The sequence below is a fragment of the Monodelphis domestica genome, chromosome 5 (genome assembly GCF_027887165.1).
Source record: "Monodelphis domestica isolate mMonDom1 chromosome 5, mMonDom1.pri, whole genome shotgun sequence".
NCBI lineage: Eukaryota > Metazoa > Chordata > Mammalia > Didelphimorphia > Didelphidae > Monodelphis > Monodelphis domestica.
Window position 1 is genome coordinate 61,271,688 of NC_077231.1, and position 18,782 is coordinate 61,290,469.

Sequence of the window (18,782 nt, forward strand, 5' to 3'; positions counted from 1 at the left end):
TTTGAACCAAATCCCACCTTTTCTAAAATAAAAAATATACTCTGTCATAGAAATGAAAAATGATGTTGATGGAAGAAAGTGGAAATTTAAAAATGTATTACTTTGTTTAGCAATGATTGTAAGTTTCCCTCCACCTAGAATCCAATTCAGAATGGTTATGTAATACAGATTATTTCTCTAGAACTATAGAAGATAATAATTTCTCATTATGATGAACACATGGTTCTAGAAGTCAAAGATTAGTTATAAGGGCTGGAAAAAGACTCCCTCATTTTACAGATGAACTGACTGAGGCAAAAGAAGGCTAAGTCCCTTGGGCCAATGCTCACACTAAAAGTAAGAATAAAAGATGAGATTTGAATTCAGATGATCAGATTCCAGGTCTGGGTCTCTGTTCCAGATAATTTTCAGGAAAATTTTAGTGACAAGTATATTTGTATAGGGTAATGGACCATCATTCAGAGAAGAACAATAGCATTAAAGACACACTGTCACTTGGCAATGTTTCTTAAGGCATACTTGTGTATAAATGGAGAAATATAAGTTGCATGTTTCTTAATTACAAATCACGTAGATTACAGAACTGATGGAGGGCTCTAATGACAAACCACAGGAGTGATTTGAAGACAAGAAAGGTATGCCTATGATATCATGCAGAAACCTCAGAAGAATAGCTAATTATGTGCTCATGGAAGAATAAGGCTTGACATTTCATTGACGGGTTGAAATCATGGATAGAAAATAAAAATTTAGTAAGAATAATTGTACAGTTATTCACAGATTAAAATAAATTACTCAAATACAGAATGCTGGGTGTGGGTCATTTGTAAAAGACCACAGACTTTTGGCAGACTGTAAATTTAACATGGACTATACCATATCTCATTTAATCTAATGGTCAATATGATTTAATTTTAAGCTATATTGGTGGAAATAGTGCTAAAATGGCAGGAGAATTCTATTTTATGTGGCTTTAGTTCAAACGTATCTAAAATATTTTATTCACTCCACATTTTATGAGGGATGCGATCAAGGAATCTTGATTCTGCCATTGACCAGATTTGTGATCTTAAGTAATAGTCTCTCAAAGCTCCAAAACTTTATTAGTAAAATAAGAGGTCTCACTGAAATGATCTTTGAGATTCCTCCCAGCTACTAAATTCATTGTTTCCCTAGTAATACTACAATATTGTAACATACCAGAGAAGGGCAAATGGATCATGATAGTCTTAAAATGATATTGTTGAAAATGAACAGGGAATTAGGGGTGATTTAGCCTGGAGAAAAGAAAAATTTAAAAAGGGATATTAGGAAAGGAAATCTATGTTCAAATATTTTAATGAATATTTTGAAAAGGGGGCAACATAATTTTGTTTTTTTCTGAGATGAGTTAGGAAACAGAACAAGAATAAACAAGTAGAAATTACTGAGGAAGATTTAGAGTCAATCTAAGAAAGACATTCTTGCAATCAGAACTGTCCCTTCATCAAATGACTTCCTAGTGAGATATTACATTTTTTTATCTTTAAAAGTATTCAAGGAGGTATTGGGTATATGGAGAAAAATAAATAGGGATAAAAAGTAAAATACTTTCTTTTCAGAAGCACATGGTACATATAAAAGAGTGGCCATATACTAGGGCACAAAAACAGTACAAATCAACATAGGGAAGCAGAAATAATAAATGCATTTTTCAAACAATGATGCAATAAAAACATACTCAATAAGGGCTTAAGGAAAGGCAAATTTAAAATTTATCGGAAATTAAATATTCTAATTCTTCAAAACTGGTGGGTCAAAGAACAAATCAAAGAAACAATTATTGATTTAACTGAAGAGAATGACAATGAGTTAACAATATATCAAAACTATGGAATGCAGCCAAAGCACTACTTAGGGGAAAATTTATATCCCTGAGAGCATGTATCAGCAAATCAGAAAGAGAAGAGGTGAGTGAATTGAGGATGCAACTTAAAAAATACTAGAGAGAACAAATTAAAAATTCCCAGATAAAAATGAAATTGGACAACCTAAAAATGAAAGGAAAAATTAATAAAATTGAAACTAAGAGAACCATTGAACTAATAAATAAGACTAGGAACAAGTACTTTGAAAAAAATAAAATAGTTCAAGTACTGGTTAATATAATCCAAAAACAATGAAGAAAATCAAACTAACAGTATCAAAGCTAAAAAATGAGGCCACACCTCTAATGAAGAGGAAATTAAGGTAATTATTAAGAGTTATTTTGCCCAACTTTATGGCAATTAATAGTACAATATACATGAAATGGGTAAATATTTGCAAAAATATAAACTGCCTAGATAAACATAAAAGGAAATAAAATACTTAAATAACCCCATCTCAGAAAAAGAGAATGAACAAGCCATCAAGGAACTCCATAAGAAAAAATCCCCAAAGCCATATGGATTCACAAGTGAATTCTATCAAACATTTAAAGAAAAACTAATCCCAATGGTATACATACTATTTGACAAAATAAGCAAAGAATGAGTATTATTGCATTCCTTTCATGACACAAATATACTACTTATTTCAAGGTCAGACAGAACAAAAACAGAAAAAGAAAACTATAGACCAATCTCTTTAATGAACATAGATGCAAAAATCTTAAATAGAAAACTAGCAATAAGACTCCAGCAAGTGATCACAAGGATTATGGTTTAATATTAGGAAAACCATCTATATAATTGACCATATCAATAACCAAATCAATAGAAATCACATGAATATCTCAATAGATGCAGGAAAAGCTTTTGACAAAATACAACACTCATTCCTATTGAAAACACTAGAAAGAAAAGGAATAGAAGGGCCTTTCCTCAAAATAAAAAGCAGTATATATTTTAAAACATCAGCAAGCATCATCTGCAATGGGGATAAATTAGAAGCCTTCCAATGAAATCAGGAGTGAAGAAAGGATGACAATTATCACCTCAGTTATTTAACATTGTGCTAGAAATACTAGTGATAGCAATTAGAGAGGAAAAAGAAATTGAAGGGATTAAAGTAGGAGTTGAGGAAACTAAACTATCACTCATTGCAGATGATATGGTGCTATACTTAAAGAATCCTAGAAAATCAACAAAAAATCTAGTGTAAATAATCAAAAATTTTAGCAAAGTTGAAGGATACAAAATAAGCCAACATAAATCATCATCATTTCTATATATTTCCAAAGCAATTCACAAGCAAGAGTTAGAGAGAGAAATTCCATTTAAAATCACCCTATACAATAGAAAATATTTAAGAATCTATCTGTCAAGACAAACACAGGAATTATATGAATATAACTATAAAACACTTTCCACACAATTATAACTATATCTAAATAATTGGAAAAACATTAATTTCTCACGGGCAGAAAAAGTTAATATAATAAAAATGACAATCCTACCCAAATTAATTTACTTATTCAGTGTCATACCTATCAACTACCAAGAAGCTTTTTATAGAATTTGAAAAAATATATAATAAAGTTCATTTGGAAGAACAAAAGATCAAGAATATCAAGGGAACTAATGAAAAAAAAATGTGAATGATGGAGGCCTAGAAGTACCATATCTTAAACTGTACTATAAAGCAGTGGTCATCAAACAATATGATACTGGCTAAGGGACAAAAGGGTGGATCATTGGAATAGACTTGAAGTAAATGAACCCAGCAAGATAGTGTATGATAAACCCAAAATTCTTAGCTTTGGGGACAAGAACCCAGTATTTGACAAAAACTGCTGGGTAAATTGGAAAACAGCATGGGAGAAATTAGGTTTAGATCAATCTCTCAAACTCTCTACAAAGATAAATTCAGAATGATTGAATGACTTAATTATAAAGAGGGAAATTATAAGTAAATTAGGTGAACACAGAATATTATTCCTGTCATATCTATGGGAAGGGGAAGAATTTAAGACCAAGCAAGTGATAAGAGGATATTAAAGAATGTAAAGAATGTAAAATGAATAATTTTGATCACACAAAATTAAAAAAATTTTGTACAAACAAAATGAGAAGGGAAGCAACAAATTGGGGAAAAAATCTTTGTAACAAAACTTTGGACAAAAGTCTAATTTCACAAATTTATAAGAAGCTAAGTCAATTGTACATTCATTCCCCAATTGATAAATGGGCAACAGACATGAATAGACAGTTTTCTGATAAGAAATCAAAACGATCAATAAGCACATGAAAAAACATATTCTAAATCTCATAATTGAGAGAAATGCAAATCAAAATATCTCTGAAGCAACACCTCACACCTGGTAGACTGCTCAAAATTACAGTAAAGGAAAATAATAAATGTTCGAGGGGATGTGTCAAAATTGGGACAATAAAACACTAATGATGGAGTTGTGAATTGATCTAACCAATCTGGAAGACAGTTTAGAATTATATGAAAAGGGATTTAAAAACTGCCTACACATTGATCCAGTCACTCCACTGCTGGGTTTGTACCACAAAGAGATAATAAGGAAAAATATCTGTATAAAAGTATTTATAGCCTTGCTTTTTGTGGTGACAAAAACTGGAAAATGAGGGGGTATCCATCAATTGGGGAATGGCTGAACAAGTTGTGTTATCTGATGGTGATGGAATACTGCTGTACTGAAAGGAATAAAGAACTGGAGGAATTCCATGTGAACTGGAAAGACCTCCAGGAATTGATGCATACCAAAAGGAGCAGAGTCAGGAGAACATTGTACACAGAGACATTATGGCACAATTGAATGTAATGAGCTTCTCTACAAGTAACAATGTAATGATCCAAAACAATTCTGAGGGATTTATGAGAAAGATGCTATCCACATCGAGAGAAAGAACTGTGGGAGTAGAAACAGAAGAAAAACATATGATTGATCAACATGGTTTGATAAGGAAATGATTAGCGTTTTGATGTTAAGAGATCACTCTACTGAAAATGTGAATAACATGGGAATAGGTTTTGAACAATGATACACATATAACTCAGTGGAATTGCGCATCAGTTCAAAGAGGGGGGAGAGAAAAGGCAGAGAAAAAAAGTGAATCACATAATCATGGAAAAATATTCTGAATTAATTAATTAATCACAAAGAAGGTACTGGATGATATCCTGTCAAAATATACTCGTAATCCCACACACCTTAACCCCTTAGCCTCTTAAAAAATCTGACAGGATTTGGCTAGATGATTGGTAAGGTTTTTCACAAATCAAATAATGTTGAAAATATTGAGAAAAGCAATTGAAATATTCAACAGAAGCAGAAAGGAGGGACAAAGAGTTCTCATGCCCAATATGCCTCTGAGCTATGCTGTTTGCATGTAAAAGGTATATGAAAATTGGACATTTTAATTATTGAATACCAGCATTAATAGTGGAAATGAAATTTCTTTAGTTAATTTAATCCACATGTAATTACAAAATGCTCAAGTTGAAATATTCACACTACATATTATGTTGACTGATATACATATCTTATTCAAATTAAAATGAATTAAAATGGTGATGGATGCAGATTACTCTCATGAATCTATAATTGCTAGGTTTACTAAAAATTTAGAAGCTATAGGAACATATATGTACATATAAAATGTTTATGTGCTCATATATAATTCAAATGTCTTTTTTATAGTATTCTTTCTCTAATGACACCAACATAAATTCTCCCAATTATTCTCTAATTACTAGCAGCTAAGTGCATTATATTCCCAAGGGAGGAAATGCTACCTAACTATATGATGAGATAAGAATGGAATTACATCCCAATAAAATGGTAGGACCTATTAATTAATTGCTGCTACAATAAACATAAGTGATGATAAAGGTTCAATAAGACAAAGAGGAAGGTCATTTCCAACCCTGTTCCAAATCAGTACTATTAATGTCTGAATCAGTGCTGAAAACAGAAACATATATATGTATATATACATATGCTTCTTGTGAAATTTTCTGACTAATTCATTATATTATTCAATATTGTCAACTAAATACTGATCTCATGTCTGTATATTTCAGAAAAGTAAAATAAAAGGTTTCCAAATAACGATGAGATACTAGTAACAATAATAATAATATATAGCTAAAATTTATTTCCCAACAAAATAATTTCCTCTACTATTCTTTTAGGTGGATAATACATGTATTAGCATTACTATTTAACACATGAGAAAAACGAGGACATAGAGAGAAGTGACATTTCTCAGAAACACAAAACCAGTGTGTGAGATTTAACATACAAATCCACATTCTCTGATGCCACATTTTGTATTCCTTGTAAGACAAACTAGCTATTTGAAAAATGCCACATTCTCATTTTTCTTTAAAAAGAAATGGATTTTAGTAGTTACATTCACTCTTCAATAACTCTACTGACTATAAAACAAACTGTTCCTATAAAATTAACTGGGCATATGTGATGTGGAGTGTTTAGTATAGAGTGTCTTGGAAACAAAACAAACAGAAAGTGCTTAATACATGTTTATCTATTGATTTCTTTAGACAAGCAGGTGCTACAGTTAGTACTTGGGAAAAGCAGTCTTCCTGATTTCAAATTTAGACTCAGACACTTACTGGCTGTGTGACCATGGATAGATCACTTAACCCTGTTTGCCTCAGTTTCCTCATCTATAAAATGAGCTGGAGAATAAAGTGGCAAAACTCTCCCAAACCTTTGCCAAGAAATCCCAAATACCATTATGATGAGTCAGACATGACTGCAAGAAAGACAAAAAAAGATGTATTGAAGGTAGAACTTTAACTATGGATGGATAACTTAACGGATGCTCCAGGACATGTAGACAGCTGACATTGATTGTTTCTTGCCAGGTCAAAATAATTGAACATAGCACCTAGCTTTCAAGAATAGATAGAAAAAATAAGAAGTTACCCAATCTCCTTCCTTTATAATAGAAATCTATCAGTATCCCCACGTCTATAGACACCTTAAGGTTTTAGGCCTTTATAACTAAATTTATTATTAAAAACTCATTGAATTTTATATTTTGTGGTGCCTACTCCAAACTTCCAAAACATTACAGTCCAGTTAATATTATGAAAAAGAATTTTTTGAAGTTTCCTAAAATGTAGACACACCATACATAGTTCATGTCCTATAATCTGCTTCCCACTTATTTTAAAAATGTAAACAGTCTTTAGAGATGTTACATGACTCTATCCCTCAAGCTAGTAAATATTGGTTCTCTATTCATAAAAGCTATTTACACAGTCTCAAAAGATAGGGGAAACTGTTCATCAAAATATCTTCTTCAAAGAAAACGCACAGGCTTTTTTATATGATTACCTTTAGCTACACATCTCATAATACATCAAATACATCTCAGTTACATCAAAGGCTTTTATCAGTAGAATTTGTAAGGTTGTAGTCATTTTATACACATCCATATTCTGCTTGAAGATACTGAGTCTTCACGGATGATAAATGTGATCTACAGAGCAAAGATAATTCTGGTGGAAGAAGCATCCTTTTCAAACACATTGTAATGTTTGTCCCAGTTCCATTTTTAGGATATCGAATGCAAAGTTGAAAATATTATTTGAGATCTAATTTTAGAGCAAAAGGTCAAAACCAGTCTTGACACTAATTTCAGGGCTCAAGAACTGAATAAAGATGAAGCTAGATCCAGTCATTAGAGAAAAAAATTTACTAAATGTTCCAGGGTTGCTCTTCATAAGCTTTCTGTTATCAATTAATAAGAACAAAACACCACACAGCTAACTCTAAGTATTTTGAGCTATTGTTGAGGGCAAGTATGGCAAACATAGCCAGTACAGCAAGAATTCATAAGAAAGGTGAATGCTTGGAAAGTTAAACGGAGACCTAGACCAGCCCTTACTATGAAATAGTTGCAGTGAAATAGCCCTAGATCACCACAAAGAATAATAATTTAAGTATATTAATACACATTCTTCTATCTGTCCATTTCTCCATATACACATTCATCAACTCACTCATCCATTCAGCTATCTGTCTCCATAATCCATATATATATATATTTACAACTGAACTTAAGTTCATTAGTATAGAAAGTTTTCCTCTATCAATGCAGGTCAACATGCTCTCTGCAAGTTAGTCGCTGCCTTCTCAGTGTTTATTTTCTAAGAGTAGAGGATAATATATATGGGAAGCAGAGCTGAAAGTGGAATGGTGGTTGAATGAGCTATTTGGGCAGTAGCCTGGCTTAGAAATGGGTGGGATATAGTATGATTAGGTGCTCAAAACCATGAAAAAGGGGGCAAAAGTCATCATCAATCAGAACTCAGTGTCCTTGAGGTAGTAATTGGAGTTTTAATGGGAGGAGAAGGAAAGGGCGATCAGAGTACAGGTAACATAACATTGAGATTGTTAGAAATTTATGGTGACATTTAATTAAGGCACTTAACACAGTGCCTGGCACGTACTGAATGTTTAATACATGTTTACTGATTGACTTAATAATCAGAGCCTAGAAACCAAGGATTAAAGTTAGGGTTCTGGAAGGAAAAGTAGGAAGAACATAGTGTACAAGGGATGAGGCTATGAGATGTCTACTTGAGAGACTTGTGAGAGGTGATACTGTTAATATGTCCTAGAATCAAGATTTGAACCCATGTCTTCCTGACTTAAGGTCAGTTCTCTCTCCTTTGTACCATGCTGCCTCTTTTGAATTTTTATTGTTATTAAATCATAAAAAAGCAAGAGAGAAAAACAAAGATGAGACCCCATCTCTCAGTATGAGGTCAGTAAATTTGAATCAGCCTAAATCCATGTAAGGGATTTAGTCTGTAGTTTTCTTCATACACTTAATCCCATCCCTTTCTTCATCTGAGATCTTAATCTTTGGGTGTGCATGAATTCTGGAGCTGACCTTCGTGATTTGATTTAGTACTTAGAATGGGGTTTATGGTATGTATCATAAGATGTCTAAGGCATGGGAGAGGGAGAAGAATGAAAGGTTAATCATTTCTAAAAAAGTGTTAATCACATGTTTAGCTCAGTTCTAAATCTTCCCTTCTTTGTCATTCATGACATTTATATAACACTTTAGATTTCAAAGCCCTTTCATCAATATTTTCTAATTTGAACCTCACTATCTCTAAGATCTTTAGAAACTTTAATACCTCCTCCTAATCCATATTACAACGAAGAAAATGAGATCCAGAAAATCATCTTTCCTATGTTGACATATCTAATAGTGGCCAGACCATTTGAAAAACTAAGTTTTTTTGAACCAAAATGCAATGTTAGTTCTACTATACAATGCTGCCTCACACAACCTGTGTGCATGAATAGGTAGGAGAAAAAAATCTATGCTATGAAAATATGCATTATATTTAATTTTTGTAGGAGGAAAAGTAAGACACTATTTTTAATATATGAAGGATGCTTTTCCTTTCAGGATTTAATCTGCCAGTCCTGCCTAAAGCTGAGTTCTATATCAAGGTGGTTTGGCTATGATTCACTTTGTTACTGTTGATAATGCTATGATTCAGTCATTTTCAGGTGAAGGAGAATGACTATCAGCCCTCTATAATAAAATGTCCTGGAAAAACCTATATGTCACCAAATCATTTAAATCTTCAAGAAATCAATTTTTGAGTCTAAGGCAAAAATGAAATAAACAGAAAAATACACATTGTAAAGAAAATATGCTTTATGAATTCTATACTGGGGTCAGGCTAGCACTTATCACTACTGCATTCTGATAAGAGTTAAACAGTGCAATGGTTCAAGCTGCTGGAAATTGATGTTTTCTCTGTTCATGTTGAAAGACCAGAGGGCATACCATGTATAACATTAACTCTCAATGTGAAGAAAGTCAGACAAAAAGAAATGACTGACTATCTAGTAGAGACTGCTTAGAAACAGAGCCCAGCACTAAAGAAGAATTTATGAGAGGGTCTTGAGAGGTAAATGCATTTCAATCTTTCCCTGATAAGTTCCAGAGCTTAGCCATTCTTAAATGAATGAAATATGCTGAAAGGGAACACATTTTACGCTAGAAAGCAGATTCTATTCTTTAATTGACAAAGACAGTAAGGATGAAAATCTTAGAGTTGAAAGGAACAACTGAAGACATTGAGTTTAACTCCTATCTGAATCTTCTTTATAACACCCTTACTACATCAGAGATAAGATGATTCACTGCAGAGGATGGGTACATGAGGGAATGGGAAAGAGAGAAGAGAGGAAGAGAAGAATATGATGTATAGGTACAATGGGTGAGGTACAAAGAGGAGCAAATACTTGATCAATTGGGTGGTGGCATTGAAAATTATCAAAATTGGACAAAATAGCCTTGTGTTTGATGATGTCAAGAGTAGCTTCTTCACTGAATAAAATATTTATTTAAGGTACCCATAAAATAGCATTAGATTTTTACTCTTAGTATTGTCTCAAATAAATGTGTTTAATATATTCACTCTAAGGATAAAATTTAAAAATGAATAGTATCAAGAAGTTCTGCTGTGAATCATTAAAAATTATTTTGCCCAATCATATGGCAAGAAATATGCCAATCTAGGTGATATTGATGAATATTTACAAAATATAAATTGCCTAGACTAACAGAAGAAGAAATAGAATTTTTAAATAATCCCATATCAGAAAAAGAAATTGAACAAGCCAACAAAGAACTCCCTAAGAAAAAATCCCCAGGGTCTGATGGATTCACAAGTGAATTCTGTCAAACATTCAAAGAACAATTAATCCCCATTCTATACAAACTATTTCACATAATAAGCAAAGAAAGATTTCTACCAAATTCCTTTTATGACACAAATATAGTACTGATTCCAAAGCCAGGCAGGTCAAAAACAGAGAAAGAAAACTATAGACGAATCTCTCTAATGAACATAAATGCAAAAATCTTAAACAGGATACTAGCAAAAAGATTCCAGCAAGTGATCAGGAGGGTCATTCACTATGATCAGGTGGGATTTATACCAGGAATGCAAGGATGGTTCAATATTAGAAAAACCATCCACATAATTGACCATATTAGCAAGCAAACCAACAAAAATCACATGATTATCTCAATAGCTGCAGAAAAAAAACCTTTGACAAAATACAAAACTCATTCCTATTGAAAACACTAGAAAGTATAGCAATAGAAGGGTCTTTACTAAAAATAACAGTATCTACCTAGAATCATCAGGAAACATCATCCACAATGGAGATAAACTAGATACATTCCCAATAAGATCAGGAGTGAAACAAAGATGCCCATTATCACCTATATCATTTAACATTGGACTAGAAACATTAGCAGTAGCAATTAGAGAAGAAAAAAAAATTGAAGGCATTAAAATCAGCAATGAGGAGACCAAGTTATCACTCTTTGTGGATGGCATCATGGTCTACTTATAGAATCCTAGAGAATCAACTAAAAACCTAGTGGAAATAATCAACAACTTTAGCAAAGTTGCAGGATACAAAATAAACCCACATAAGTCATCAGAATTTCTATATATCTCCAACCTAGTTCACCAACAAGAATTAGAAAGAGAAATTCCATTTAAAATCACCCTAGACAATATAAAATACTTAGGAATTTATCTGCCGAGACAAACACAGGAACTATATGAACACAACTACAAAACACTCTCCACACAATTAAAACTAGATGTAAACTATTGGAAAAACATTAACTGCTCATGGGTAGGATGAGATAACATAATAAAAATGACAATCCTACCCAAACTTATATACATATTTAGTGCCATACCCATTGAACTATCAAAAAACTTTTTTACTGAATTAGAAAAAAACCCAAACAATGTTCATTTGGAAGAACAAAAGATCAAGTATATCCAGGGAAATAATGAAAAGAATGCAAAGAAATGTGGCCTTGCAGTCCCAGATCTCAATCTATACTATAAAGCAGTGGTCATCAAAACAATATGGTACTGGCTAAGAGACAGAAAGGAGGATCAGTGGAATAGACATGGGATAAGAGACCACAACAGCAAGACAGTCTATGATAAGCCCAAAGATCCAAGCTTTTGGGACCAAAATCCACTATTTAATAAAAACTGCTGGGAAAATTGGAAGACAATGTGGGAGAGATTGGGTTTGGATCAACACCTCACACCCTACACCAAGATAAACTCAGAATGGGTGAATGACTTGAACATAAAGAAGGAAACTGTAAGTAAATTAGGCAAACATAGAAAAGTATACATGTCAGACCTTTGGGAAGGGCAAGATTTTAAAATGAAACAAGGCTTAGAATGAGACGCAAAAGGTAAAATTATCAATAATTTTGATTACATCAAATTAAAAAGTTTTTGTACAAACAAAAGCAATGTAACCAAAATTAGAAGGGAAGCAATAATTGGGAAACAATCTTCATAACAAAAACCTCTGACAAAGGTCTAATTACTCAAATTTATAAAGAGTTTAATTGTACAAAAAAAAAATCAAGCCATTCTCCAAATGATAAATGGGCAAGGGACAGGAATTGGCAATTTTCAGTCAAAGAAATCAAAACTATTAATAAGCACATGAAAAAGTGTTCTAAATCTCTTATAATCAGAGAGATGTAAATAAAAACAACTCTGTGGTATCACCTCACACCTAGCAGATTGGCTAACATGACAGCAAAGGAAACTAATGAATGCTGGAGAGGGGATGTGGCAAAGTCGGGAAATAAATTCATTGCTAGTGGAGTTGTGAATTGATTCAACCATTCTGGAGGGCAATCTGGAACTATGCCCAAAGGGCACTAAAAGACTATCTGCCCTTTGATCCAGCCATAGCACTGCTGGTTTGTACCCCAAAGAAATAATAAGGAAAAAGACATGTAAAGGAATATTCATAGCTGTGCTCTTTTTGGTGGCAAAAAAAAAAATAGAAAATGAGGGGATGCCCTTCAATTGGGGAATGGCTGAACAAATTGTGGTATATGTTGGTGATGGAATACTATTGTGCTCAAAGGAATAATAAAGCGGAGGAATTTCATGGAAACCGGCACAACCTCCAGGAATTGAGGCAGAGTGAAAGGAGTAGAACCAGGAGAACATTGTACACAGAGACTGACACACTGTGGTACAATAGATTGTAATGGACTTTTCCATAAGTGGCAATGCAATGATCCTAAACAACCTGGAGGGATCTATGAGAAAGAACACTCTCCACATTCAGAGGAAAAACTGTGGGAGTAGAAACACAGAAGAAAAACAACTGCTTGAATACATGGGTCAAGGGGATATGACTGGGGAGGTAGAATAAATGAACATTCTAATGCAAACACCAACAACATGGAAATAGGTTCTGATCAAGGACACAAGTAATACCCAGTAGAATTGTGTATGGGCTATGGGAATGGTGGGAGTTGGGGAGTGAGGGATAGAATATGATTCTTGTAACCAAGGAATAATGTTCTAAAATGACTAAATAAAAATTAAAAAAAAAAGAAGTTCTGCTCTAGTCAATCTGCAGATATTCTCTCAGTGTTAGAAAAGTAGAAATCAACCCTTATAAAGAATGAGCTATATCTTAGATATGAAAAAACTCTGTATCATCTCATCATTAGATTAAGTAACCATTCCACCCCACTTTATGTTAAGTTGTATTTAATAGTTTCCTTCTACCATCCTTATGAAACCCAATATTGCCTTTTCAAAATTCTACAGTTAAATAGGTTTATTAACAAAAACATGAAGTCATATTTCCTGGGATTTCGGAAGAGATACTGATGAAAAATAATTATGTATAGATGCTCTTTTTTAGGCATATCTATCACTGCCTCACTCTCTATCCCAAAGAGGCTTTTCTTTGGAACAACTCTAAAATAATATAGATTAAGGTGAAATAAATCAAGACATTTTCCATATCAAAACTGTTAGCCTCATTCCCCAAATCTACCTCATATCTCTACCAAGAGGTAGAAAGCATCATTCAGCTTTGGTTGCTACTTTGATCAGAGTTCTGAAGTCTTTCAAGTTTTCACTTCACACCCTGGTGTACTCTACCTCAATATCAGCTGCTTTCCTAACTTTACTCAGCCCTCTGCCCTGTATTATCCTTCTTCCCTCCTCACCCCACAATCAACTTCTGACTCTGTGATTCTCTTTTCTTTTTAGTCTCTCTGTTGGAATGTAAGCTCCTTCAAAATAGGGATTGTATCTTTTACTTATTTTTCAATCTCCCGTGTTCAGCACAGTTCCTATCACATAGTATGTGCTTGATAAATTGTTTCTCTGCCTTTCTAAAGATATTTTCTTTTTACACATCATATCCATCATGTCAGGTGTTTGGTACATTCAATTGTTTGTATTTATTGATAATTCTTACTTTCAGGATTTAAAATACATATAGCTATAGGTATCCAGCAAGTTTGGGCTTCCCAATAATCTCTCTTTAATTCAGGAAGAAATATCATGATTAAAGTCTATTTTAATATTAAATTATTACTAATTGTTTTGGTGCACAACTGTGATTTCAGTGACACAATAAACATCTGGCACGATGAATCCTTTCACTCAGATCAATGCTTGCCTATAATTTATCATTGAGTAGAGTTGCCGGGGACATTGAGAAGTTGAATGATTCATCCACATTCATGCAATTATTCCATACCAAAACTGTGGCTTGAATCCAGGGCTGGCCCCCTGTCCTCTAAGTCACACTACTATGGATCATAAAAATTTGTATTTCTGGTCTTCTCCTACCAAGAGCCCAAAATAAGATGCTTAAAATTGAAACCCATCACATTTATAAAACAACTTTTTAAAAAATTACAAAATGTAATGCATTTACAGAAAAGTAAGAATTTAACAAAGTATGAAGTAATGACAGGAGATAAAAATATTACTGTCTAATTTTGCTACATTGGCAATTATGCTAGCAGGGCCTGCTATATTCAAATACAATTCTGGTATGTGAAAAATATTAATGAACCAATTGTTGACTTTGACAGCTAAAGTGAAAAACAAGATATAATTTATTTTTCAAAAATCTAGAAGGCAAAATTACGGTTATTTTCATGCATATGTTGTACATAAGCCCTTTCTGGAAGAATGAAAAATAGCTGAGGGTTGAGAATTGAGAAAAAATGCAAGTATTAATAAAGACCAAACGTATCTGCAATGGTACAAACAGAACAAAACTGCTTCATAATCACTGGTTTGGAACTGAATGTTCATGACCTGTCACTTATTTCACAATGAAATGTCAAAAAATTCCTGAGCTTATGAAACACCAAAGAGTACAGAGTGCTTATTTTTTAATTCAGCCTTTTAAATTCTACAAAATTGAAATCAGACCATAAACCTTAATAATCTCCAAAGGGTATTACACTCAGACTGGCTTATATATGTCAGGAGAACTTATTTCAGCAACAGCAATGAGAAAGCTTAAAGCTACTTTTTAAATGCCTTAAAACATATTTTTTTCTACTGATACCTTATTCTGTTACATGGAGTGACTTTTATAAAATGTATTCTAAGCCTTAGAGAATAATGACCCTAAAAAAATATAACTTTTAGGCAAGTTCTCATCTTGGAAAGGAAAAAAAAAACTGCTTGGTCCTTTGTTTTAATGATAGCTTTTGTTTTATATAGAGGATGTCTCCCCATTTATCGTAGCGCTCTCTCCTCTCCCAGAGAATCATCCCATATAAGCAATTATTTTAAGAAAGAGGAAAAAGGGGGGAAAAAACCTTACCATAACATATAAGCTCAGATTGGACATCTGAGCCAGTATTATAAAATTACAAGTTCCCTTTATCTAAAAACAACTCTGTTGACTACAAAAAGACAGAATAGTGAAAAGCCTATGATAATGTTTTATTGGGACATCAAAGACCTTGGTAAACTCTGAATGCTTCTTGCCCATTTAGGGAATGTCTTTGAATGACTTACTGTAGGAATGGATGAAAATAAGAATGCCATGAACGAGAGAGCACAGTTAAGCGGAATGAGTATCTTTCCATACTGTACCTTTTCATCCAAAGCCTTATGGTGCTCAAACAGAGATTTCAGGGCTTTGAGAACCTCGACTTCACTGGAAACACCTGATGGGGACTGGGCTTGCCTTTTCACCACTGTCATTCTTAATGACCTTTCATGTCTTGAAACAAGGCACTCCAAATGCTCCAGTAATAACTAGTGGTGGAAACAAAAGAAAGCAGAGTTAGAGGTCTTCTTTCATGTCCAAATGTCACCAACATTACAGTATCACAATGCCTAACCATGATGACCTTGTCAGCTATCACTGTGCCAAGAAGCATAAGTATTCTGGGATGAAACCAGTCACCATCTAACAAAGACACTCTGGTGGTCATCTTGTCAAATAAACTATGAAACCAAAAAGAAAACCCAATAGCTAAAAGGGCTTTATACTGATAAGTACAAATAAGAAAAACATAAATTTATATATATATATATATATGTATGTATGTATACACACACATATACACACACACATACACACACAAATATCTTTTTGTGAAATGATGCCTTCTTGAATAGGGAATAGCAGAGGGGAGAGGGAGATACCTGGGAACTTTAATGTAATGAATAAAATTTTAGAAAATAAGAGGGAATGAGTTCTAGACTAAGCATGTATTAAGAATCTAATATGTACTAGATATTGTGTTAAGCACTTGGCAAAAATAACTTCATTTGATAATAAGAGGCAAAGTGGCATACTAAAATACTGGACTAGGGAGCTAGGATCCCTGGGTTCTGAGGACCTGTGGGGCTGGTTATATGTCCTTTGCCTCATTACTAAGTCATTAAGTTTTAAGATCTAAAAATTTCAGCTTTTTGTTGTGAACTTGGCTTATGTAAATGGAAGTGCATCAGGGTGGGCTCAAAAGTTAATACGGTGAGCTGAGTCTTACTTCTAAGACCCTGTGATGAACTGAGCATAATGCAGTGGTGGTTCTTTGTTGGAAACCCAAACTTGCCAGTTTGAGTACAGAGAGGTATTATCAAGGTAGCTTTGTGAGTACAGGGTATAAGATATTGCAGTTAGCATAACACCACACAGATAAAGCCACACTTTTTTCAAATGGTTGGTTACTTGCTGAATTATGTTTTTCCTTTAATTTTTTTTTGTTTTTTACAAAGGGGCAGCTATCTTGGAGTGGAAAATAAAAAGGTATCCTGAGAAATATAGATGAAGCAAAAACAATAAAATATTTCAAAATAATCATAATAATTATATTCTTCCTTTTTATCTTTGTGTCCCTTTTATTACATAATCTAGTACTTCATACTTAGTAGTTACAAAATGAATATTTGTTCAAATGAACAAAATTCTCTTCTTAGAAAAAACTCTGTTCCAATTTCTGTTAAATTAAGTGACCTGTTGTTGAAGGACATAAATTGATATGAGTGCACCACGTGTTAACTGTTGAAAATTAAACAGCTGTAAGCAACAATCTGGATTTATTTTAGCATAGATAATCTTAATAAGTATCTCTGGCTCAAAACAATAAAGGAAAGGTTTATCTCTGCATATTAGTAATGTTTAAAACACAATTTAGCTTTCCTCTTGTGGTTTATGACCCTTGAGAAAGATGGAATTATAGCTTTATTATTTATAACTGACATTAAGATTGGAATCACAGAAGAAGGCTTTAGATATCCAACTCTCACACCATGGAGGATTACATGAGGAAATTTGGGGAGAGTCAACTTAATTCAGTGAAACAAGTATGAAAAAGAATTTCTTCAGTTGTTGCATAATAAATACATATCAAGTTATTTTAATCACAAATCATGTCTCAAAAACTCAACATCCAAAGCATAAAATATTGAGGATGTTAAGGTTTATTTTAAGTGACTTGGCAAAAAAAACCAAAAACAAAAAAACCCAAAACTTATAAGATGTATATGTGAACTACAGTGGATCAGAAAAAGAAAAACATAGGTGAAGGACTTTTTTTTTGGTCCCTTTTCCCTCTTATTTTTCAATTAACTCACATTTTTATTACTTCCTCCCACCATCACCCCATACATATCCTACAGGACACAAGGCCCTGAGACCTCTTCTTAACTCCCTCTAAAGCATTTCCACTTGGAGATCTTACAAACTTCCATGGATACCATTTCCATCTCTATGCTGATAATTCTCAAATCTACTTATCCATCTCTAATCTCTATGCAGATCTCTATTTTAATATCTCCAACTGCTTCTTAGATATCTCAAACTGGATGTCATGTATACATTTTAAACTGAGAATGCCCCAAACCAAACTCATTATCTTTCCCCACCCAAACCGTCTCACTTTTCAAAGTCCATATAATCATCTTGGCTACCATGAACCATCTAGTCACATAGGTTTGCAACCTAGGTATCATCTTCAATTTTTTACTGTCTCACTCCATTTAGCTAGTCTGTAACCAAGACCTGTTTTGATTTTATTTATATAAAATGTTTTCTATACACCACTCTCTCTCCTCTGACATTGCCACCAACCTGGTACAAGCCCTTTCTTCCTTATTCTTTTAGTTTCCTAACTGGTGTGCCTCCCAAAAGACTCTCAACAATAGTCCTTCATTGAGATTAATAAATTGGGCATGCAATTAAAAAAAGCCAGGAGAGGACTTCCAGATAAGCATGGTGGCAGATTAGAGGCGGCTCGCTTCCCCTCCTCAGACCCAACGATACAGATGTCCCCAAAAGAACCCAAACAAAACATCCTCATAAGAACGGAGGGACTCTACAATAGGGTGCAACACTTAAGGTAAATGGGCCACACTATAAGGGGACGAAAAAGCTCCCACCCAAACTTGAGCTGACCTAAACTTCCCTACCACACTCACGGAGCTAG

At 33.5% G+C, this 18,782-nt stretch overlaps 1 protein-coding gene across 21 annotated transcripts in view; it reads right to left on the bottom strand.

Moving 5' to 3' along the window:
* PPFIA2 (PTPRF interacting protein alpha 2) overlaps window positions 1-18,782 on the bottom strand; it is a 654,901-nt gene that overhangs the window by 206,457 nt on the left and 429,662 nt on the right. For all 21 annotated transcript variants that reach the window (XM_056798558.1, XM_056798566.1, XM_056798564.1 and 18 more), the window contains one exon: window positions 15,940-16,104. In XM_056798558.1, coding sequence (XP_056654536.1) covers window positions 15,940-16,104 — 165 coding nt within the window. The remainder of the gene's footprint in view (window positions 1-15,939; window positions 16,105-18,782) is intronic.